At 41.0% G+C, this 26,249-nt stretch overlaps 1 protein-coding gene across 4 annotated transcripts in view; it reads left to right on the top strand.

Moving 5' to 3' along the window:
• The window catches only part of fras1 (Fraser extracellular matrix complex subunit 1), a 297,426-nt gene that overhangs the window by 12,053 nt on the left and 259,124 nt on the right, over positions 1–26,249 (top strand). Inside the window, exons 1-2 of one of the 4 annotated variants that reach the window (XM_026186633.1) lie at positions 10,580–10,605; positions 10,759–10,862. The exons of 2 other annotated variants lie outside the window; for them this stretch is intronic. In XM_026186633.1, the coding sequence (XP_026042418.1) occupies positions 10,830–10,862 (33 nt within the window). In that variant the 5' untranslated portion in view covers positions 10,580–10,605; positions 10,759–10,829. Of the gene's footprint in view, positions 1–10,579; positions 10,863–26,249 lie in introns of those variants that run through there. One more of the 4 variants, XM_026186632.1, reaches the window with a different exon arrangement.

The following is a 26,249-nucleotide window of genomic DNA, read 5'->3' as shown; positions in this document are numbered from 1 at the left end:
AGATTCCAGGAAATGAACTTATCTGATTTCCACAGTCAGAGTCGCAGACATAGATTACAGGACATGGTCTTCCCTTGCTGGAGTCCTCTTAGTGAGCCATGATTTCAAGGTCTACAGGTCTACATGTAACTGGGTTTCTAAAAGGATTTTCAGACGTTTGCATCTGCATACCAAAGCGTTTTCACACAAATCTCAGTGATACTTGGATAAATGTCAAGGGACACTCCTCTTAATCTTTGAATTCAGGTGTTTTCAGTCTCATTGCCATATGGTATAAAATGAAGCACCTCGCGGCTAGGTGCTTGACTGAATTTGTGGAAGCATTCACAGAACCACAGCACTAAACTGCAGAGCACCATGTGCCGTAAAAGTTGCCAGCTCTCTGCTGACTGAGTGTCTGCAGAGCTTCATGACATGGGTCTCAACGGCTAAGCAGCTCCTGTAGGTGTAATGCATGGGTTCAGATAGCGCGTATAAAAGATGAACTATGCTTTCTAAAAGCAAAGTTCTTTGAAGCTGCATTCTTGCTAATGGCCAGCAGGGGTCGACTTCTCTGATGTTGTGATTTATTCATAAAAGGTTTTCGAATAAATTCATGGTCTCAGTTGCTGGGTCCAAGTATTCATGAATACAGTAGTATACTTTATGTAAGTTAACGTCCCTATTAGAGTAAAAAAGGTAAAGATAAAAGGGCATGGTTTAAAGTGTCCTTTACAAGTTGCTAAGATATGAACGTGCACTGTTTCACATATTCAGAGACCTCACTAACTAACTGGTGCTGTTCCTGTCTTTTATATACAGTTTATGTCTGCATGTTTTTTGATTTAGAAGAGAAGGACATTTGGACACACAGATGGCTGGGGAGATTCGGACAATATGGTCTGTCTATTTTACATCAAAGATGGATTTAAAATTGTCTTTTGACAGCAGCCATCTGGGAAATCAGAACAAGTAACCGTTCAGACAGCCGGCAGCAAACTGTCTGATCTTCCAACAGCCAATGTGTGAAATAACAATTAGTGTTCGGGAGGCATCACTGTGAGCACTGCTGTAGAAATACTTACTGTTTTTCTGACTTGTTCTTCAGTATTAATATTCAATGTTAATAAAGGCCTTACAAGTTCTAATTTTCCCACATGTAAGAGTCGAATTCTCGTGGTAGAAGTTTTCCCGTGATCAAACTTTGCCATTGTTTGGATTTCTTCACTGACTGAATCACAATCAGTGTCTCTGCTGCAGCCCTGGAGGTTGTAGAGCATCCTGAACAGTCTGCAGAAAGACCTTCAGCGGTGCCATCACCCTGAGGAAATCCTGAATATCCCAAACTTGCAGCTCATACCAGCCTGAACGCTTACAGCGTTTTCTCAACATGGCTGCCGGCGGAGAAAGAGCCTCTTTATTTAATTGATTCATTTAAATGTTTTTAAACTGAATACATTTTTGACTGTCACCTCTGTTTCACTCTCTGGCCTTTCTAAATAAAGTGTCTTTATTTTTTATTATTAGTCTTTTGATTTTATTATAAATTATGTATTTTGTTTCTTTTGCTTGTTTTGAGTGCCCAGAAGTCCTAAACCCAACAATGTCTTTACATAACTTACACATTTTTGTTTTTAAGGGAAGGAAAGGCAGCAAGTCCTCATATCTCCAATCTAGAACCAACATTTTTAGATGTTTTTCCCAATATATGACTAGTTATTTTAGTTGCTGAGTATTGTTTACCATTGGTTTAAGTACTAGAACTCAGCAAAACTGAAGCATAAGCTTCTTGAGTGTCTGTACGACACTGTAATAATGTAATAATCCATTACAGTGGTCTAAAGGCACCAGTGCTGTAAAGTTAAGCATTTTAAGTTTGAGGGGATTGAGACACTTTAGAGCCTCTTGTGGCAGTTAGATGAACTGCAGTTTTCTTTTCATGCATGTTCAAATCTGTTAAGATCCACTTTAAAGGAGTAACAGGAAAAAAACAAACAAAAACAAAACAAAAAAAACCTCAGGCAATGTGACTCCATCTTTTATGTACAGTTTATGGTTAAAATTTAATTTTATCAAACCAGAACAGAAAGGTTTGCAGTATTTATCATCTTACCTCATGTTCTTACTTTTCTGTGGAGTAAAGAAAGCGTAATTTCTCTGAAATATGTAGTGACAGAAAAATAGAAAGCATTTGTTCCTAAACAATCAAATTCTTCTGTCGGCGGGAGTTCAGGTTTCTCAGTCACCCTCAGGCGGTACAGTACAAAGCTGAGGGGATTGTGGGTAACGTGTAGTACATGTGTCCTGACAGATTCATGCTTCGCACTTATTGCAGCGGTGCAGTGTGCCACCGGGCCTGACGTGCCGCTGAAAAAGAGTTTAAAGCCTGCAGTGAAGGACAGCGAGCCTCCACAACATGCAGCACCATGTCCAAATATATCACTTGCCCCTCAAGGCTTGAATTCCTGGCATTGCAAGTCACCCGTCCGCAAGGAATCAAAATATAGGGCACCTCAAGAATAGCGCTACCAGGACAGAGGTCTGAGCTGTATGTTTACAAAGAAGCAGAGCTGGGATTGACCTAACAATGCCTGTTCCTACCTGTCCTGCACCCCTTCAGCGCTGCATTTTAAAGATGATACATTACAGTAATGTGTCATTTGGAGTGAACTGCTAAATGTGTTTTTAGAAGAATGAAGTTTCTTCCAGTCCTAACTCATTCCATGCATATTTAGACTTTTACTCCAGATTTAATAAGAACTGCTTTGTTATTCCTCTCAGTAGGACTCCAGTAGTTATTTTCCTCAGCTGAGCTTGTGACATGTCCAATTATGCACACGATAATGCACACGCAGAGAGTTCACACCATAGTAAACAATAAAAGGGTAATGAATATTGTTGCTCTGCACTTGGGAAAGCAAATCTTTTGTCTCTTTGAGCTGCTCTGATTTCTCTGCAGCCCCGCAGACGGTTCTTAGAGTCGTCCACGTGTTCGGTGTTTACGTGCAAAACTGACACTGTGATCACTTCCTTTTGTTTGAATTGCTGTAGCCTGTAAATAGCTTTCATGTCTTCATATAAGAACGTGCCGGAGCAAATAATGGTCGACTTTAGAGCAGTTATTGCTTTGAGGGAGCTGCTTGGTGAAATGTGCAGCGTTGAAGACATTCTCACATGCTCAAGGTTTGTGACGTCTCTCTCCTTTTTGGTCTCAGCACTATCTGCTGTTAATTAATGCTAAGATACCCTCATTCTTTATATTAGGTGGTGATGATGGTGTGGATAGTTTGACTCTGCCTTCAAGGGAAGCCATTTGGAACAATTATAAACACTTTTAATTGGACGACATGCTGTTTAAACTCGCTCCACTCAGCCACAGCCTGACCCCGAAACCATGACCACTCACCCCACATCTTTCCCCCCCCCCTCTTTTTTTTTTACATCTGCCAAGTAGATTATGATTATCTGTTTGTTTGTTTGTTTGTTTGTGTGTTTGCTGGTTAGCAGGATTATTCAAAAAGTTATGGGCAGCGTGAGTAATGGGGCTTGGCCCAACTTAGAATAATAATAACTGTGAAGTTTATTTGTAAAGCAAATTGTTTTATTACACACGATATAATGCAATCGGTGAAGAGGAGGAAGAGATCAAAAGAAGATTGAACACCAACGAATCCGTCTCTAAAGATGAATTATAAGATTAATTGGTGTATCAATTTAAATCAGGACACTGAGACTCAACAGCTTGGTTGTCTTTTCGTTCCAGATCTAGATTCAGGAACTTTTGGAAGTGTTCATAACTTCACATCATAACTTTACAAGTCAAATCAAAATAAGAAAAAAATGCCATGGTGCTGGTTTCCCATCTCAGACTGTTGTTGTTTGTTTCCAGTTTAGTTTCAGTAGTGATAAATTACCCCTGCTATAGCTGTTAAATAGATTTAATCTCAGTCAGTCAGTCCTTCTTCTTCTACTTCTATCAGCTGCTCCCTTCAGGGGTCGCCACAGTGGGTCATCTGCCACCATCTCACCCTATCCCAGTGAAGGAAAAAAATGTCCATCCCGGTTTTCCCTCCAAGGCACGAGCGATAAGCAGAGTTCTGTCCTTTCCTTCTAAGATTCCTAATTATTTAAAGTAACACTCAGGTATGCCATTCAGCGTGTTAGTACGAGCTCGGGAGCAGCTTGGGAGAACAAGAAAACAGAGACTGCTTTAGATTGCCTTCCCAATCGACTCAAAGGTTTATTTAGTACATAACAGCTTATATAGAGGAAAAAAAGGTTCGTGTGTCAGCTTTCCCAGTTCAAACCGGTACAGACCAAATAAGGAAACGTCTTCCTGCCTTCTGAGCAAAGTATCCTTTGTGTAGTTTATCAGTTCAGCTACAATTTATGATCATCCCAGCAAAATACACTCCTAGACATAGAATACAGAGTTCTTTCATTAGTGAATTCTGAAACAAACCACCTGGCCTTTAACGAGCCTTTTTCTAAGAGATAAAGAAGGGAGGATGGGAGTAAGGAAGTGGTCTCGTCTCTGTGGTGTTTTTGACCTTGGGGTACCAGCCTGTGAGTCTTACACATCAATTCTTGGGTCAGAGAGAAAGAGAAAAACAACTATTAAATGGGCCTTATTGAGTAACAGTTTTCACTACAAAGCAATATCCTGTAAATGCTACCGTGGTATCAAAATATCACAACACCCAGCATCCTCCTCTGTCACACCAGCCCTCCTTCACTACATCCATGAATCTTCAATTCAACATCCATTGTCAAATATATAATAATAATGGATTGGATTTATATAGCGCTTTTCAAGGCACCCAAAGCGCTTTACAATGCCACTATTCATTCACTCTCACATTCACACACTGGTGGAGGCAGCTACGGTTGTAGCCACAGCTGCCCTGGGGCAGACTGACAGAAGCGAGGCTTCCATATCGCGCCATCGGCCCCTCTGGCCATCACCAGTAGGCGGTAGGTGAAGTGTCTTGCCCAAGGACACAACGACCGAGACTGTCCGAGCCGGGGCTCGAATCGGCAACCTTCCGGTTACAGATACGCTTCCCAACCCCCTGAGCCATGGTCGCCATATCCACCATCCCTCCTCCCTAACCCCATATCAGCCTTCCCTCTTTAACTTTGTCTCCAAAGCTGGTGCAGACTCTGCGCTGTTGCTATAGTCAACAGATTGTGGAGCACTGATATAGAGCGATGGTTAAATATTGAAGCATCCTGATGAATAGTTTAAACAGACTCACACGAGCCAATCAGAAAGAAGAATTTTGTAAATATGTTTGAATAACATTTAAAGCATACGAATGATCAACGCCATTAATGTTGCTTTTTAAGGGTGTGCGAGTCAGGTAGTTGATGACATTGTGGACCTTTTGAATCTGAGTAGCCCTCATCACTTTTCCTCACACGGCCTCCCCTCTGAAGTAAAACTCCGTATATAATTTTCCCGCAGTGGAAATGCATCACAGCTTTCGACGTGTGTGCAGCTCTCCAAGGTGATCTCTCAGGAAAATAGTTTTGCACAAGACTTCCAGTCACCGTCAGAAAAACAATCTCAGCAGTATGTCTGATCGCCGCTGCTGCCCGACACGCTTCACAACTCGAGTTTGATGAGCCTGACTGTAAAAAAAATTAAAAATAAAACTAGCTAGAAAAACTTCATCTCCAACTCGAATTAAAACAGTTCAGTGAAGGCAAATACAAGAAGCTCTTTTAAAGGAGAGAGAGAGACGTCTGTGCCGAGGTGTAATATCCTCATCACGGATATTCATAACCATCAGCGCAGTTCCCCGTAGGGTTCAGTGGTGAAAAATGATATTAAAAGAAGTAAGAGGATCTGACTGCTGTTAGACTGAATATGTATATCGAGGTAAACTGTCTTCTTCAAGGCTCCTTTGTGGATTAATGCAGAAGCTGAAGTGATATTTCCTCACTGACCACAGGACCACTGCTGTTCTCCATACAGGGCTCTAAACCACCCATGTGATCGAATCAAATCAGACCTCATTTCTGTACACCCCCTGAGTGATGAGACATTCACCCCAGGCGCACATCACGGCTGCAGGAGTGAGCCAAGAGCAGAAAAACAGAAAATACTGAAATGCCAAAAGCAGATATGAAAGTGAAAACAGGATGAGGGCTTGGGCAGAAGAAGCTCGATTTGAAAGGTGACAGTCTGCGACAAAAACAAAGTCAGAGAATGTGCAAAATCTGACAGCAGCAACCCGACTTCACTTTACTCGCATGAGACAGAAAGTCGGAGTCAGCAATTTCTTCTTCTAAGCGTGTTAAGAAATCCTGGGCTGGTGGGGTCACCTGAAACCAGCAGAGGAAACATCGACTGGAAAGCTAAACTGAATGAATATTGCAGTATTTCTGGCTCCTGAGTGGTTTATGGGCATCTTTGTCACCAACAGTCTGATTACTGTTTACAGGAAAACCCAACTTGATTTGAAGCAGACAAAATATGATAATTTTTATCCATTTTATTATTGTTGGGCTTTACTAGAGTAGCTTTGCATGATTCACAATTCAGAATAATCCTTATTTATCTTACACTGGGTCTTGGTACAGCCCTTCAGCTCATCTTCTCTCTGGACAAAGCTGTTTTATCTCCTCTCTCTCTCATAACAACCTTGTTACCAGCTGCCATTTGTGAGGTGAGATGACCATATTATAAATATCTGCTATGACATCATACGAATCCAAAAAGGAGAACGAAATACAGGAAATCGAGCATTTGGAGCAGTCTGAAACATGAGATTGTAACTTATAAGATTTACACAAATTTAACTAAACTGTTGAAAACAGTAACTATATAATAGAAAATAATGAAAAGCATACTAGGTTCCACTTAAGACGTCTGAAGTGTTAGTTTTGTTGGCGTTTTCTTGATGATAACGCGTGATCATAAAGGATGAAGGCAACATTATAATTAAACCTTTGTTATTATTAGAACAACACGTCCATTAGCTGTTACTGAAGGTGTTTTAACAGTCTTTAAATATTCAAAGGTGGGTGAAAAATATAGATATTCTCTTTGAGAAAGGACTGAGCTGACTAATTTAAGAAAACTAGGAACTGTAACTTTTTGGTATGCAGTTAAATCACAGCTAGAAGGTAATTTTATTATTTTATAGGCCAATTACTGTGATCCACAACATGTTTTTTTCTGTTAAAAATGCTGCAGCGCTATCTTGAACTATCAGTTCATTACGGTTACTCTTCATTGCGCTGATGCAGTTCCCAAAGCAGTTAAGGCCATCTTATAGGAAAGACTCACCTGTGCAAAACATCACAAACAACAAAAACCTTTTTGTCACAATATACAAAGTTTGACAGTGACTTCAAGTCTGTGACAAAACAATAAATACCTTTCAGTCAAGACTTAAATGCTAAATGATTTTACACTTTTCTCAAAACTGCACTGACTGACTGCAAAGAAATGTGTCCTGTTGAACTGGAGCACGCACACGGCCCCATCTAAGACTCAATGGCAGCAGACGTACTGGAATATGTGTGAGTAGACTTCCTAACATGCACGTTACATAGTAGGGACAACAGGTTTCATAAAATATGGGACTCATTTATGGTGTACGCCGGTTTGGATATTTCTGCTATTTTCTCACAGGCCCTGGTATAATATAAGCATGCCACTGAGTATTGCTAACTCTATCTCATAATCAAGGTATCTGGATTTTCTATTTATTTACTTGTATTCTTAAGCCAGGTTCTCTGTTTTCAATTCAATTCAGTTTTATTTATATAGCGCCAAATCACAACAACAGTTGCCTCAAGGTGCTTTATATTGTAAGCTAGACCCTACAATAATACATACAGAGAAAAACCCAACAATTTTATCACCCCCTATGAGCAAGCACTTTGGCGACAGTGGGAAGGAAAAACTCCCTTTTAACAGGAAGAAACCTCCGGCAGAACCAGGCTCAGGGAGGGGCGGGGCTTTTGTCTGTTTTGTTCTGTTCTGTTGTTTTTGTTTTGTTTAATGCTGTTGTTATTGTAAAAGTTTAAAACTCAATAAATACATCAAGGAAAAAAAACTGCACTGACTTTGAAAGCCACCTCACGTTTCATTTTTGTCTTCAGACATAAATGAAATGTGAAGGATTTATTTGAAACCTTTACACAATATAACTGTTGACAATGAGAAAACAGTGAAACTGTATGCATCAGAAAGCAAAGAGATATATATAAACTTAGAACAGCACCAAGTATAGCACAGTAAAGTCACACTACACACAGACACACACTCTCTCAGGTGGGACATCATTATAGCCAGTATCCGTTGCTTCCTTTAGATGTATCAGATCACGAGGCTGTCGGTTTTACCCCTTCCTCCTCCAAGCAGAGAAGAATTCCTCAGTTGGGTCGACAAATGATGACTGTGGAGTCACGAACACCGTGTCTGGAGGTGGAAACTTTACCAACTTTATCACATGAAGCGAGGGCATTGTAGAGCGCTATGCAGGACCCAGCATGTTCAGCAACAGCAGCACCCATTGTTTTCCCTGACATATTGACCGTGGCTCTGACTGATGATACTCCTGCCACATCTCCTTACATGTGTGTCATCTCACGCAACTCAACTCAAAAGTCTGTAAAATCCAAAAGGCTTCACATTATAAACATCTGCGTGTAGCTTAGAGAAAAGAGAAAACTTCTCACCTTTGTTGGTATTTCCCTGGTGTCACATTCTGCATTTTAACTACCCTGAAGACGAGCTCCTCTACTGGAGTCTGTATTATTGTTATGGATCCAGTCTCACATGAGTTTTATTCTCAACCTTTAAGTTATTGATTTGTGTTTCCTTTTGTTTTTGTTCCTCAACACAAATTTCCCAACATTATTTTGTGTCCCTGAACACAACATTTCACCTCTCTGCTCTGATGTGTACTGATGTGCCCATGTATACAAAAAACATATATTTGGCTCGTTAAGAAGTTAAAAGTGTGATGATCGAGCTAATAGTTTTGCCTTTCACACCAAGTTTGAGTTATATACACCTCATTTGTTACCATTCTTTGTTTTTTTTAATTAAAATAGTAACAGTGACTTAGTTGGGTTTAGAAAATGACAACGGTTTAAGTTAAAATGTAACCTTTGGCACATCTTTTAAAACTTTGTCTTCTTGACTGCCAAGGTGACGCATCTGACAATTCGTGTCCTCGAACACACAAAAAATATATTGTATTTTCATAACTGTTACTCAAAGTGACGTGAAACTGGGCTGATTGAGTGGGTTCCTTGCTAACCCTTAAATTTCTTCTGTATCACATTAAACTTTGAAATCCTAAATACAAAAAAGCACAAATGGACAAACAACAGTTTTGTAATGTAAAGATGCAAAGATCGGTATGTTACTGCAAAGCATTTTGAATATCTACACCAATTTACGACAGGTTTTGAACTTTCCTTAAGAAAAAAATGTAAATCATCACAAGCGTTCTTCATAAACAAACACAGCTAGTATCAAATGGCTGCTTTTTTGGCATCTGTTAGGTGATTTTCTGGTGGCATGAATAACAGATGCAGCGCTCACACTGCATATTAATGTTTTATATTTGATCTTGTGTCAACATGAACTTTATGAAGCTTGTTGAAGCTTCATAAACACTGCATTGTCTGTCAAGTTTTTCCTGCAGTAGGAGTTTATTGTAATGTCGTGTTTCTGTTTTAAAAAGACGGGCTTCCTTTTCGTTTTCCAGAATATTTAAATCGGTTCAATCAGTGACGACTCATCCGTTTGGGTTTGGTGCTCAGCATAAACATCACATAAAGTTCAGTCTGGGACATGCTGTGCTGCACTTTCTGTCACTGCCACTGTTGAGTGGATAAAGCCTCGCGTTGACTGCAGCGAGTTTTTCTTTACCTACTCGGCTTACTGAGGAGTTCTGTTAGATTGTGAATGCTGATTTATCCAAATTAAACCTCGCTCACACTGCGCCTCGCTGTTTATCCCTTTGAGAGGTTTTTCCTGCTCCTGTGATGTGTGAAGTTCCGAACATAATGAGACGAGCGCCGGCCGCACTGATGTCAGGAGAATAGGCGCTTTTCAGAAGTACTGTGGCCCAGGACACAAAAATAGATTATCTGAGGACTTGCCATTCGTGGCTGTACCACATCTGAATTATTAAGTGGCCCGAGGCTGTGAGGTGCCTACACTGGCTGCTCTTTTCATGATGCTTTTAAAGTTAAACTGCTTCTTGCATTTTGAATTCCTGTGTATATTTTTGAGCCAGAGCAGCAGTTCCCCATTTGTTTTGCTCAATGGGAAATCTATATACAGCAATACGTCCATCACTGAGATTGGTTTGGATTGCGTAGAGGCATTAAAGTTTCAAGGATACTCTAGAGCAGGGGTGCTCAATCCCAGTCCTCGAGAGCTACTGTCCTGCAGCTTTTAGATGCATCCTTGTTCCGACACAGCTGAATCAAATGAATGGCTTGTTATCAGGCCTTCTCCAAACTTGATGGCATGCTGAAGAGGTGATCAAACATTTGATTCAGCTGTGTTGGAGTAGGGATGCATCTAAAAGCTGCAGGACAGTAGCTCTCGAGGACTGGGATTGAGCACCCCTGCTCTAGAGTTACTCGGTAAGGTGCTACAGGTTACAGTGGTTTAAATCTTAAAGTGTAACATCCAGGAGAGGAAATGGCACTTTGTTTTTTTCAGTTCATTTTATCCTTACTGCTTGCTAAACAGATTTCTTTAGTGTGAATTCATTTGTTTTTATGTTTGTGGTGCAGGCAGGGAAAAAACAAACTTTTTCTAAAAACGATCTGCATCTTCAGACATCTGTGACTGTAAAGACAAAAACATGAAAACTTTGAGCACTGGAAGATTTTTCAAGGTTAGTCTTTGCTTTAATTTCCACCTGAGCAACGACGGTAAGAACTAACATAACATACAGGACGAGCCAAACTACAAATGTGCAAGGACCACCTTGTAATATGGTATTTTTAATGATGGATCATGGTTGTATTGTCTTGCTCCATAAGGAGAGTTCCCTACCAGGACTCCTTGAAGTATATTAAAGTCCTTCTAAGTATATTTGATTACTCATTTTGGCATCTGTCTGCAAGAATAAAGCAATCTCACGACGACAGCAGTCTTTGTCCGGCTCTGAAGCGCTGCTGTGAGCTGGAGGGTCACTTTAACCAGAACCTGCAGCAGGTGGAGAGTTGTTGCGTCTGTGTCAGTGCCAAGCACACTGTTATTGTTACTGCTAGCTACTTTCCAAGACAGAGCCTGGGGGAGGTAGCTGATTATTGCAGGCCAACTTTTATTTGCAAGTGGTTTGATTTGATGAGTCTGTGAACAGACGCACAAGTTCATGGTCACACAAACCTTTGTGTGTTGCATTGTTTGTATGATGTGTCCTCTAGTTGTATCGAGTCTGTACTGAGGATGTAAAGTAGAAAGAAATTGTGGAAGGAATACATTGTTGTGGTGCACATATATCAAACTTAATGTAATAAATAAACGTATTAAACTTGTGCCAAGTGGCTGTAATAAACTTATAGGACTGCTCAAAGCTCACAGTCTGTGCCTGAAGGCTATGTAAGGATGGAAAACAGTCGTGTTTCTCCCCGAGGCTTTGTCAGTCCAGGCATGTCTCTTCATGTACAGGTAAGATGTGAGATCGGGGAAGTCCAGCTTGAGTAATATAAATGGTACAGGTATTGTAGCTCAGTGTGGAACTGTAACTGGGGGGCCAGTGCAGTTTGTTGTGGATTATGCTGTAGTTGCTTAGCTGGATGACATTGGAGTTTTTTCTTGTTTTTTCCCAGCACTCTGTGTGACGGAGCCTTGGCTGTGAGATGAATGATGAGACATTTTTCTTTAGAGCATTACTAATATAGAACACGTTACCTTGAAAGGTGATTGATGTGGGTGACTGAAGGAAAAAAGAAGTTTGGTTTATATACTACAAGAAGGTTTCAGTTGACCAAAAGGACTGATCATTTTATCAAAAACTTTATTGTTCCATGTTTCATGCAACAGAGGCCTCTCGCATGGCTCTAAACCTTGGTTTGAGACCCTCTGCTTGACGCTATCCCATGCCTCAGCGCTGCCGCTGGGCCTAAATGAGAGCTCGCCATGCTTTCTCGCCTGGAACTAAGCCTTTTTTCCCCACCAGTTCTTTGCAGACATGCAGAGCTATGGAGGACTGCACTGAAGTGGTACAACCTTTGGCAAACACCCAATTGGTGGGCTAATGGGCAAACAAACAAGCTAGCCTCTCCCCTTTGTGGTCAATCCTCCCCCACCCCTGACCTCTCCGACCCTCCGGGCCATCCGGTGCCGGCTGTGACAGTGTCATCGCTGAAGGTCTGGGAGGTTGTCGGTCTTTTGTTTCTCACTTCATTCAGAGCTTTTAATTCCCAGCTCACCATTCAAGCCAGTGTGCCTCTTATCTGTAAATACCAGCATGCAGCCCCCCCACATGCCTCAGTTTGTCTTTCTTGCTCTGCTTTTCTTTCCGTCTGTGCCCGCAGGCTCTTGGAGCTACAAGTGTTTAGACAGAGAAGAGTTAAATTCAACCCCGCTTTTGTCCCTGTTGGCTCTGATGGCCGTGTTCACACATGCAGCAGATCCCAAAACAAGGCTCATTCTTTCAACTTTATCCCTACTTTTCCCTCCTGTATCTGTCCATGAATACTGGTTGGAAGAATGAGAACATCCAAATAGAGAACTGCTTAGAGACTACTTAAGCACTATTGTTTGCAATGCAAAGCTTTAAAAAGCTGAGAGTTGAGAGCTAAGTGGGATTTTTTTTCCATTACATTACAGAACATTTTTGTTTATTCTGTTTAAAAAGTAAATTATGAGTAATCATTCATTCTGTGAGGTCTTTGTCGAGATGCGCTATTGGAAAAATTAGAATCCAACATTGTTTGTTTTCTGAAGGACAAAATGTGTAAAATCTGTAAAAATAAACCAAAAGCTAATCAAAAATACAAATTAAGCTTTGAAGTCTTGGTGTTGTTTTGTGACGCCTGCTGACCTCACATTCAGGGTTTTTTAAGGACTCCGTATAAAGAAATGGTGATGATGAATGGGCTTTTGGCACCTTGCAGTTTTAAGTGGTTGAAGTGACTGGTGGGCTCTCCATCTTCAGCATCTGCTGCTGAAGTGCCATTAAGCCTGGCAGTGAATCTATAGCAAGCGGTCCAGCCTCTTCTTCGTCCACTCTGTGCTTTCAGGCAGGATCATCATCTGCTGTCAGTGATTCACGGTCAGTCCTGTCTTCCTCCTCCCCTCCTCGTTGGAACTATTTTTCCTAGGAAGTCAATCACTGGTCAACCACATTTTCCCTTGGGCTCGTATGGATTATTGATGAAGCAGGTGGAGCGAAACCAGACAGACTTCAGGTAGAGTGAGGCGTTAAAGAGGTTCAGGATGTAGAGAGTCTAATATGAACACTCGGTGTGGAAGCACTTCAGGTTCAGGTTTAGACTGCTAATTGTTGTCCTGATGGATTTATATTTAGCACATCGACAGACTGGTGACCTGCCCAATGTCTCTCGTCCAGGCATGTCAGCTGGGAAAGGCTCCAGCCTCCAGAAGGGGAATGGATAGATGGGTGGATTTCTCTGTTTACAGTGTAAATACAGGGATGATGAATGACATAATAAAGTAATTGAAAACACGAGGATCAAACCACAGGAACCTTTTATAACTCTTGGAGGAAAATTTGCTTTCTTTTTGTGTCAACGCTGTTGGAACTAGGAACTATCAGAGTTCTTAGAACTGTGTTTTTAGTGTCCTTTTAAACTCTCACTTCAAGAGAAGAGCGTTTGTGACAGAATTACAAGATGTGTATATATATATATATATATATATATATATATATATATATATATCTATATATATATATATATATATATATATATCTGCAAGATATAAGATGTGATTTTGACTGTGACTGACTCTCTTAATGGAGAGAAATTAAATGAACAGGAACAGGTTTTAGAAGAAAGTAATAGACCACACAGTTGCTCAGCTGAAACAACACCAAAGCGTGCAACAAGTCAGCAGTTGTGGGGTAAATTTGGCACGTGCTGACAATTGGATGACAATTGCGGGCATGAACTACTTGAAGGGGGGACAGGTGGGCCCAAACCATTTAGAAAAATGCCCCCAAGAGCATAACGGCTCAAAAAAGAATGTCTACAAAACTCTATGCACTCGTAGTTTCGTCACCCATCTGTGTCTGACTCATTCACCGTGATTCTTCACATGCTCCTGTCCCATAAAATGATCTGGAAAACTTGAAATTCTCACATCAAGCGCTGTGTTTGTAGTGTTAAAGGGCTAAATGTAACATCTGTTTTTAATTGACAGCTGGTGCTACTTTGCAGCCTACTGTGACTCATTTTTGTCGCACTGTGCATGAGAGTGATTTCAAGTCTGAAGTTCGACTATTTTCACGAGTATTAGTATTATTTTTATCTAAACTCGTCCCGCTGCTTGGTAATCAAATCTGTGTTTACCAGTCACACTTGTTTTTCTGATTACTTATTGATAGAATATAAGAGGGACTGCATCAGCTCTTCTTCCTGACATGAATAGATAATCAGATGTCTGTCCTAATCATGCTCACACCTTTTTGCACATGAAAGGCATAAATCTCAGAACGGATGACAAGAAAAGCCTTAGCGAAATATTCCTGAGATTTAAAGCCAAGTGGTTTAATTGTGGCCCGGTCTGTCAAGCAGAATTTTATGAGTACAGCATGATTATCTGTGAGTCTGTGCTCATTACCCTGCACTGTTAACCTTTTACTAAAAGGAGCCCGGTGGAATTGCGGCCCTGCAGATAAAGCCGATGATGACAGGTAGAGATGGATGTTTGCCTCGGGCTAACATGTTGGAAGCCAGACCTGGCTCAGCCCGACGATGACTTCATTTCTCTGTCTTACCTGAAAGCTGCTGCTTCACTCAGCAGAAAACAAAGCCTGTTCCCACTGTGTCTGACCCCGCAGGATGTCGGGATCACTCTACAGATCCCTCTACCAGTGTACAAATCTTGGCTCCTGGCTGCCTGACAGAAAAAAAATGAGGAAATATGAAGATTGGCGAGGAAACGATTTGTCTTTTTCACTTGAAGCTGCAAATAAAATGTGTTTGTGTGTTTATTCGTGGCTGACAAGTAAAGTTGGCATGGTTTCATCTGGATTTTTGCTGACTTTTTCTTCACATCCTCTTGTTTGATGTTATTGAGTTCAGCAGGTCATACTGGCTGGCTTTAAAACAGCATTATTCATTCAGTCAGACGCTATAAGAGGCAATACCCTGTGTTGCATAGTGAGCAGTAACAGGAGATTTGTGGACCTTTAGAATTCAGGATTTTGCCCCATTAACATTAACTACCTATCTAAGGCAAGATCTTGCAATATTGGTGACTCCTGGTTCTAGGTTCACAGCAACATTTAGTCAGTAAATAGTTATTAAAGAAATCCTAAAGACCATTAGTGTTTTTGAAACAACCCAGACTTTGAACAAATGGTTGTGTTTTTTGGCAAAAGTCAGAGCCCAAGTTCATTTGTGTTTCAGCAACTTTGAATTTTCTTTCATGAAACTAGCTTAAGACAATGTTTCAACTGCTCAAAACAAAAGCAAAACTGGAACCAAAATAAAATGTGTGTTCCCCAACTGGTTGGTGAGCGGTTGTGTCACAGGCGCGTGTGAAGTGGTGAACGAAGGACCCAAATGCAGGCACTGATTTACTGCGAGTGTACTTTATTTACAGGTGGTGACAAAATTAATAAAAGAAGAGATAGTGGGAACCAAGACCTAGAAAACCTAAACTAGGAAAATCTAAGAAACTTAAACCATAACTGGCAAGGAGAAACACAGGATGACACGCAGAGGAACACAGATGGACCAGCAACAAGGACAACAAAGGGCTTAAATACACGCTGGAGAATCAGGGATGGGAGATAGCTGGGAGAAATCGGAGCTGACGAGACAAGGGGAAGCAAAACTACACACACTATACACAGGACAGGGACTATCAAAGTAAAACAGGAAATACAACAGGCACGCACAGACTACACTTAACACGAAGACATCAGATATGTCAGAGACACAGAACAGAAGGAGCTCAAATCTGAACAAGAATTAAACTGAAACATAAGATAATAATCAAACCACTGAGTCCACAGACTCAGGACCATGACAGGTTGCTGCCTGCTGGTAGGGGAAATTGATTGCACAAGGTTGGTGCAGTGAAAACCTCCATCTGCAGTTGCCCAAAGTTTGCATGGAAGATGACGATTTGTCTGGAAACCAATGTTTGCCTTGTAAAATAAAAGTTGTCCCTTAGTGCTGTGACCAACACATTTGAAGGTAAATGTTCTCCACCAGAGTGTTTGGAGACAAGTCAGCCTCTGGAGACTGTGGCAGTCTTTAGGTTTTTAGTGGAATACCCTCTTTGGGCCTCAACAACACACAGTAACCATCCCAAACCTCTCAAACAAACCAGTCAAAATAGTTCAATTTTTAATCAATAGCTGTATAACACCATTAAAGTTATACACAAAATCCTTCTATTATATATTTATGTATACAGCAAAGAGCAAAATACTTTTAGTAGCCTCAGAAAGCCAGTTGTCAGTGACTTTGATACGTTCATGAGAACAATAATGCTGAAAGAGCCTGCTTTCAGACTCTTTCAGCAACACAAACCTTTAACTCCATTTGAAGTGACGTACCCTCTCAGTATCTGTACTTTAGTGCTACCTTGAGGATGGATTAAACACAGAAGCTTTCAGAATACTCTTTGTTTTCATTTTCTCGTGCCTCTTCGAACCTGTACTGTTTTTCAAACAGACAGAAGGAAACATCTCATATTCGGTGGACAGCTTGTAACCCACTGACCTTTTGCATTTCTGTTTCGATAAAGACACCGGGCGCCTCTCTAGCTCGTCTAACTGACCGTTTACTCTCAGGTCTGTTTGAGTGGTCTTTGCCCTTTAGTTAGAAAAGGATCATGCCTCAACTCGTTTTATTACAAGCCAGTCTTACTGACTGAAGGCTTCTCAACCTTTGCTTTGCCTGTGAAAGGAACTTGGTTGAGAGAATAGGAGACCTTGAATCAGTTTCAGTGCTTCCAAGCTTTAGATGCAGCACAAGAACACTTATGAAGCACATACTGTATGACTCCAGCTCGAAGAACCGCTCTATACTCCACGTTTGATTTCCTGTCAGAGCAAGTGTTGACACTGTGTTTAACCCCACAGTTATTGTATTCTCCTGCTGTGAGAAAAAGGAGTGAGGTTGCTAAACATTTAGTTTAAGTGGCTTCATTGCCCCAGTGATGTGATGTGGCTCTTCACATTTTTTTGGGCTGTGAACGGTGACAGATTTTTGCAGCTGCAATAAAAAGGGACATTTTTGTTTCTTTATATTCGACCCTGGAAGATGTCTGCGTGCTGTTTCAACATCTTGCTGTGTAAACATGTCGTTGTTTGTGCTTTTTTGAGCACAACGTGTGAAACACTAGGGATGTGTGTCACAGGTGCATGTTTGAATACGATAACCACGAAGAGCCTAAAAATGTTTGTCTTGGAACCAAAATGTGGGAGGATTTTTGGTAACCTGCTGTGCCACAGAGGGATAGAGTAAACTGTTTCCTCTGAGTCAAATAATGTAATCACAATTAAACCATATGTGTTTGACGCTACACTGTTATGTTTATGTAAGAGCGTGAAACCACTTTTAAATTGTGCCTTTATTCACCACTGTTTCCTCTGTGACGCCATAGGCTGAGTCAGCTGTCCTACTTGTTGACACCCGCTGGGCATCTGGCAACTCTGTCTCTGGTGGGTTGTCAGGGATCTACTGAGGTTTCTACCTCTGTGATACTGCTGTTCAGTGGGGTGTCTGTCATTTAGTACAAACAAAGTCCTATCCGGTTTAAATAAAGGTTTGGTGATTGAATGCATCAAGAAGGTCTCAAACTACAAGCTGAAATATTTATTACTCCACAGAGGCCCAATGGAGAAGTGCTTTTCCTTTATTGGTAAAGATCAGAAAAGCTGTTCATACTCTTTTTAGTTCAACAGCAACATAGAAAACTGCTTGGGACTGTCAGATCTCAGACATCAGTCATGCACACTTGTCGAAGTATTAATTTGCTGCTCTGTTCTGATGTGACCATTCTTTGGTTTGTTTATAGGTGACCCATTATGCTAATTTCGATCTCCAGTGAAACATTTTTATTCAGCTTTGCAGGATTCACACTTCTGAAAGAAGCTATTTTAGCTCCTGTTACTTTAAGGGCACTCGGCCTTCCAGAGAACTCTCTTCTGACTGGCTGCCCCTCAAGAGCAAAAGGTTTGAGGAGTACATGGGTGGGGCTTCTGTGTGCATATTTAAAAGTGCCTGAGATGACCAAATTTGGGAAATCTCCCCCGTATTACATCATACAGAGCAAAGGGTAGAAAAAATGGTCTCAAAGCATTAAGACAAGACTGACCCTGAGCTTTTGAGTCACAGGGTTGTAGGTGGGAAATAAAGCAGTGCAAATACTTAGAAGAGTAGAATTTTCAGGTATCAGTACTTTATTTGAGTAGTTATTTTTCTGGCAACAAAAAGTGTAGTGAGTTGGCGCTTTACTTTCCATTTAAGGAATTTAAGGGGAATTATTATTTTAAGTTACCTTGGGCCTTCAAACATTAAATCAATTTGAAGCTAAACATTAACACATGGCAAGCAATCCTACTCATGTACTGATCACCAGCGGATGTGGCATAAAGAGAGATAAAAGAGGCAAAACCGTGTGCCACACTCAGGGGTTAATGTGGGCCGGTGTTCTGGGAATCTACCTCACAAACCATCCCACCCGTTGTTTCTGCTCACACGCTGCGCATGCGTGTAACACAGACCCCAGATATACATCATTTTTTTAACCCATTGTGAAGATTTCTTATGGTTATGGTTAGTGTTAGGGCTAGGGTTAGGGTTTGTATTAGTCACAAGCAGTGTTGGTCAAGTTACTTGAAAAAAGTAATCAGTAACTAATTACTGATTACTTCCCCCCAAAAGTAATCCTGTTACTTTACTGATTACTTATTTACTTCGTTACTTTTTAAAAACACGATTTACAACCTGAATAGGCGATAAAGCAATAGATCTTTCAGCCCAATTCTACTTTTTCTACATAATCCATCATACAAAATGTAATCAAATGGAAAGGTCCCTTTTTAAAACTTGTTTTATTCGTTTTAATCTTTTAACTTTATGCATCAAGCAAAAATTTAATTATATGCAACATTCTCTGACTGGAAGAAATTTGTTTAATATTTAAACCTATTTTCTGCACATTCCAGCACATAATTTTTTTTGTGTGTGTTTACACTCACTCTTTCAAATAGATGCAAGTAAAACACAGCAGAAAATAAATAAAATCAAAGACTAGCGGTTCTTTTGCTCTATTTTCACCTGTAAAGCAGGAGTAGGGTAGGCGGAGGTTTACCCTGGTGCAGGTGTGCTGCGGCGGTCAGTGGAAGAATCCACGAGTTTCTCCGTGAATTTCCCATTATGTCATGGCACCTTGCTTGGAAGTAAGGGGTTTTTTTTTCACTGTAAAAAGAAGTTTTCTTCCCACGCACAACGGACACTAATGTTTTTGTCACTTTTTATGGAATCAAACTTAAAGTAAGGTCAGTACTTCCACGCTTTAAACAATGTCACATTTGCTTATGTCACTGTCATGAGACATTCTTGCAAACAAATCACGGTTTTAGTTACGCAGTAACGCAGCGTTCCTACGGGAAAAGTAACGGTAATCTAATTGCCGTTTTTGCAATTGTAATCCCTTACAAGTAACGCGTTACTTCCCATCTCTGGTCACAAGTCACTGTCAAATTATAATATGGGTAAGACGGTTTCTCAGAGCACCGGCCCAACAACCAGGAGTTCTAACGTCCATTAGCATTTAGCATTTAGCATTTAGCTAGCTCCACAAAAAAGGAGCAAGAGGAGCACAAAGGGAATAACGTTTTAAATGGCAGGAAATTTCAAATGCTACGTTTCTATCAGCTCAACAAACATCCGCACACACAAACTCTTTGTGTGCAGTTTGTCAGACAGTGTGTTGCTAGCTAAAGGTCCAGTTGCTGTTTTTCACAGGGAGAGAAAAGACAGCTAAGTTCACTCCGAGATGTAGAAAGATGGGACAGGAGAGGAGAGGAAGAGGAGAGGTTATGTTTAAAGGTAAGTACTGCTCATTGATATTTGATAAATTGGAAATTTAAAGCTTACATGTAAGTCCTCGTGTTTTTAAATTAGATATTGGGTCTGTACATGTGACGATGTGGTTTTTCGTATTGTGAAACCTGCTGTAAATCAAACTGAGGTTGACTAACTGTTGTTAAAGATTTCATGAAAATACTCTGCAGGTTAGTGCAGGATAAACACATTAGTTTGCTGTACAGTGATGGATTGTGATGAATAGGCAGTACTCTGTTAGTGTAGAGGATGGAACTCAGGCAGGACAACTCATAAAACGTCTACAATGTAGGCAACAGAAAACAGAGGGGCTCAAGCTGCCAAGGAAATATTCCCCACACCATTACATCACCTCCAGCCTTTTACCGTTGATACAAAGCAGAATGGAAACCTATTTACATGTCATTTACACTGAATTCTGACCCAACCAGACGAATGTCACAGCAGATATAAACTTGTCAGACCAAACAATGTTTTTGCAATCTTCTATTATCCACTTTTGGTGAGGCTGTGTGAATTGTGGTTTTCTGCTACTGTATCCCATCTGCTTCCATTTGTTTCATGTGTTTTGTGTTCAGAGATGTTCTTCAGCATGCCTGGTCATAATAAGTCGTTATTTGAGTTGCTGTTGTTCTCGTTGTTCTTATCTGCTGGAAGCAGGGAGGCCAATCTCATCTGACCTTTGCCACTAACAAGGCATTTTCACCCAGAGAACTTCCACCCACTATTTTCTCTTTTTTTTGACCAATCTCTGTAAAACATTTTCTGGTTGTTGGTTGTTGAAAAGTTCAAGTAATCCAATCAGCAATGCATGAAAAACTCAGACCAGGCCAACTAGCATCAACAAAAATGTCCCAATCACTTAAATCACCTTCTGAGGCGTGATATGAAATACAAACCATGTCTACATGCCTAAATTCATTGAGTTGCTGCCATATGATTGACTAGTTAAATATTTGCGTTATTACTGAAAAAATCTGCTATATTTTATTGTTATTGTCGTATATAATCTAAACCTCTTTTTAAATCCTCTTCACCATATCTCTGTAATATGCCTCATTTAGTCGGGTTATTATAATTTATGTTAAATCAACTTGTTCTGTTTTTTTTTTTTTATATCGGAAGATTCCAGGGATGCTGCTGTTATCAAAGATTGTTTATGGAAAAGTGCTTGACTTATTGTCCAATTTCACACAAAAAAATAGCAGGTAATGGTTCATGAATGCTCTTTTTATTTAAATAAATGTCAGGCCTAATGAAGGATGAAACGAAATATTTTCTCAGACTTTTCCCTGGAGACTTTAAAAGTGCTCGAAGGACTCCTGAGTCCCTGATGCTCACTTTGGAAACCACTTTCTCGCTGCTTCATGCTGAGATGAATGTGATGGCGAACAGACTGTGAAAATGACTCTTTCTGATGTCTGGTGGTTTTTCCTTGTTAATAATAACAAAAGCATGACTTTTCCAAAGTGCTGATAAAGTGCTGGAGTTTAAAGCAGCGTGGTTACATTAGAGAGAACACGCACAATTTTAAACAACCTCTGCGAGAGTGACAGATGACTTCACATGTTGTCAGGATTCGATGGCTACCGCTTCAAAATTTCCATACATGCATGTGAAACATGTTTTTCCTTGTTAATTGGCATCCTCGAAGTTTTACTGGCTCTCCCTCTGTTGCATCATAAAGTAAGGAAGCCCTTTAACAATAGTTTAGCTTTCTAAAAAGCTGTCAGTAAAATGCCCACGCTTTACATGACCGGTGATGCAGATTTTATGGTGCGTTATGCATGGAAAAGCTGCTGTGAACTTGAAAGAGGAATGCTAGAGTATGAGTGAAAAAATAGGAGTAGGCACTATTCTTGTCTCCACAGGGTTAAAATGCCACCAATAAGCCTGGAGGGACAATAATAGCAGGCAATTACTGCTAGCCAGCGCCCCATGCCTCCCACGTCTGAGCACAGCAACATGGACATCCTTTATCTTGTCCACTGGAAATAGCTTGGTGCTTGCCGTGTCTCCTGCTCAATGTTAGGCCCCAGCAGACCCTTGAGTCTCAGCCAACGACAGCTTTGGAAAGTAAACACAGTCTTGCAGCTCCCTTCCCGCCACCTCATACCTACCCTCCCTGGCGCAGAGGGCGAGCAGTCATTAATCTAGAACGTAAACAGAGCTACAACAATGCTAAACAATCCCCTGTCCTCCTCCTCGTCTACACCTCTTATCCCTTCCCTTTTCACCCGTCCACCCACCCGTCTCTTCTGGATTTTCCCAAGGCAAGCTGTTGAAGGCAGAACATAAATTGTTTAGAACTTTATTTCTGCTCTAACAGCAAGAGACTAATAGCACGTACTAAGATTGAAATATCTTTAATGACATTTTGATAATAAATAAAATTAACACATTAAGCCATTAAACATGGAGGAGGATGAGACAACAATCTGAGGGAGAATACACAGACTGCTGTGTGGGTGAGCACAACAAGCGGAAATGTCATCAAAGTGCAATGCAATGCTGGCAGTGGTGGTGCCATTTTTTTCATGCATCAGCTGGCTATAATGTCCTGAATGAGAACGTTTAGTATGAACAACCAGATTTTTGGCCACATGCTTCCAGCTCTTTGCAATGTCATCCCCTAAATAAAGTTGAAGAGTTGCTGTTTAGAACCAATAGAGGGGATCCTGCACACTTGGCAGAGCTGACTGAGCATAGCGGGAGCTCTGGAGCAGTGCAACACTGCCCAATGTGATGCCTTTGAAGAAGAAAGGAAACTTAAACCTGTTTTTTTTTTGTTGCTTTTATGGGCCGAGTGGCACCAATTCTTGATCATACCTTTGGCAACCCAAAGATATAAACAGAAGGGGTTTTGTGTGCTGTGTCCTTTGTGGAGATCTGAAATTGATATTTCTCCTATAAGTAAATGAGTTAAGAACACATCTTCTCGCACTCATGAGTCATACATTCCCACACTAACCCTTTTAACCTGAAAAATGCATCCTGTGGTCTGCTAGCATGTAGACGCATGCAGTATGAATTAGACATGGACATGTTGTGCAAAACCATACTGGGGTGGCTGCAGAGGCTTGAAGCAGTGCTCCTCCCACTACTTGAGTTTCTTCTTGGCCATAATTTGATAGTTTGTTGAAAGAAAATGGGCCGGGACCAGCCACTCATCATCAAGTTTTATTTCTCACCCATCAGCCCCCTCCTTCTCAACGACCAGCTCTCTGTTGCGAGGAATGTCCTTGTTCTTTGTGCCGTCTGTCTTTTGGCTCAGGTCTGTGTTGGCAGATGTCCAGGGCTGCCGAGCTTCTCTGTTAGTTCAGACAATGCAGAAAAAATGATAGATGATAGGCAGCAGGCAGCGTACTGATACAAATCATCATCTTCATCAACAGGCGCTCTGAGCCTGTTTTGTCATGTCAGAAAATCGATTTACTTTTTCCTATTTTATTTATTTATTTATTTATTACAGCTTTGGTGGGGTATTAAAACATATTTTATTCAAAGAGGAGCACAAGCTTTATCTCAGCAGTCACAGAAGGTGGTTATTTTGCCCTGAATTATTTCACTCAGGCAGAGCTTTTGCAAATGAGTCGGGTGTTTCTCAGAACAAGGGCAACAAACCAGATCAATTCTGTTGCCGCCACATCTTTGGCTTCCTGCAATGGTCCAGACAGATCGGCAGAATTACAATTTATTTACAAGTGTCAAAAGACCCTTAAAAATATTGGCAAAACAGAGACTGCAGTGGAGAATTTGTCATGATATAGAGTTGTGTCAGGTGCTGTGTGATGCTAATACTTATACTTGATGCTGCAAACACATTTCAGTGTTTTTTACACATCCAGCAGATATAAAGCAGCATTACCCCTCACTCATAATCCTGTTTGTGGTGCCAAAAACTGTAGTACCTCTAATGACCACTTGGGGCTCCAGGCATGAGTCAGCCCCTGCAGACTCCCATATTAAAATGTCCAACAAGAGAGGAAATAAATGTGTTTACAGCCTGGTATAAAATGTTATAGTCTCTATAGCTAATTTGTGACAACTGCACACTAAATGAACTTTTACATAACCCACCTATATAAATTGTATTAGCGTTTAAAGATGTGCATCACTAACGTCTCAGTCACATAGACTTGGAAGCTGATTGGTGATCGCCTGGAAAGTACTAATTGATGATGAATATTCCCTGACTGGTTTGTGAGTGGTTGCAGGATTGCTTTGGTTGCCAGCAGATTGCTGCAGTCGCCCATAGTTTGCCTGGCTGCCTATTTTTCTGCAGACACTTGCCAGCTATGTTTTAAGTGGTTCTGAAAGTGTGAAAAGTGCAATGCAAAAGTGTTATGCCTTATTGATGTAACTAACATGATTCAAAAGGCATAACTTCTAATTTGAAGGCGCTTGGTGGTTGCTTAGCTAGTGTTGCAGTGAAGTTGGTGTCTTCCATGGAAGCTACAGGAATTCATAACAATCTTCAAATGACTAAACCACTCACAAGGAAGTTGTTGGCAATGCACCCCCTTTGTCACTGATTTCACTTAGCAACCTCCAACAGCCTCCAGCAATCACTTGCCAAGTGGTTGGGGAATACACATTTTTCCACAGAGATTTGAGGTTTCTAGGGGGTCATCAAACAGGGTTGTGTGACTGATGCCTTATGGCGTGGCCAAAACATTCTAAAGAGGAGATACTGCACTAAGAATTCATGAACTCAAATCTGTGTTTGTGTAACTGTGTCAATACTTCAAAATCACAGTCCACTTCGGCAGGATACATCTGTTTTTTTCAGTCTGTGGTAGCTGCCTGATAACAGAAAGCCCAGATTTACTCTCTCTGCACTGAACTTTAGATGTTTTTGGTCTCGAGACAGAAAGAGCTGACTCCACTGTGTTCACCAGCTCATCAAACTGTGTTTGGCTGTTGCTTGGTACTGAACAGCTAGTGGACGGTGTCAGAAAATTAGAGCTTTGGGAATGAACCAAAAGTTTTAGACGAGGCAGCTTAACAATGAGTTGAAACTCTACAAAACCGGGAATGCTAATTTACCTCCTTCACTCCAACTCTAATCATGAAAGTTTAAAAAGCCAGTCATCTGGTCTCTAAACAGCATAGGTCATGTACTAAGAGCCAATTAAGCCTGCACCTTCAGATATTTCTTAGCAGGAAAGCTGCTCAGCAAACAGCTACTTTGGCTCTCAGTGCTGCAATTAGTGTTCAGAGTGCTGCAGCAAAGCAGCACTGACATAATGTCAGGTGTTGAAGCTGCCGCGCAACATCTGGACCTGTGAGCCGCTGAAGCTACTCCACTGTAATTTGTAAAGGAATGGCAGTAAAAAAAACCACAAGCCCGGAATAATGAGGAAAGGTTGGGCTTCTTGTTATCTGTCATTAGTTGACTGAGCCATTCATCTCTCTGGCATGCAAGGGTGAGGAATACAGGTCGGCAGTACCCCAGAGAGCTCAGGAGATGACTTCTGTAACAGTGGTTGGAAAGAGCTACCTCTGTTGAAGGAAGTAGGAGCATATTTAGAGGTGCAGGGGGGAATGGTGGTGTTCCAAGGGCAAGTAGGCCACAGAGACTTGAAACAGTGAGTTTGATGTGTGGTTAGAAGAGCAGCAGTCAGTGTTTGAGAGATATTGATCCAGCTGATAATTGTCTGTGTGAAAGGGCTTTTACAGGCTGCTTCAGGTATTAATGAAGAGCCTGCAGAGTAGCACCGGTGTCCTCATGTTGACTTTGGTTGCTGCCTATGAATAGGAGAAATAAGAGCTTCTCACGGAGATCATTATATCTAAAGCAGTGGATGAAAAAAGCCACTTACATGGCTTCGTTTCTGTCAGCAACAGCCTATTCTGAGCCTTCACTTGAATACATCAGTCTTCACTCCACAGCGCTGCAGAGAGACGTTTGAAACTTTGAAGTAATTTTGTAGAGCTGCTGAAGAGCTTGTTAGTTCTGAAGTGATGTTTTACATGAATTTAAAGGCTGGGCATGA

The sequence above is a fragment of the Astatotilapia calliptera genome, chromosome 12 (genome assembly GCF_900246225.1).
Source record: "Astatotilapia calliptera chromosome 12, fAstCal1.2, whole genome shotgun sequence".
Taxonomy (NCBI): Eukaryota; Metazoa; Chordata; class Actinopteri; order Cichliformes; family Cichlidae; genus Astatotilapia; species Astatotilapia calliptera.
The sequence above is the reverse complement of the archived record's forward strand: the minus strand, read 5'-3'. Positions and strand labels throughout refer to the sequence as shown.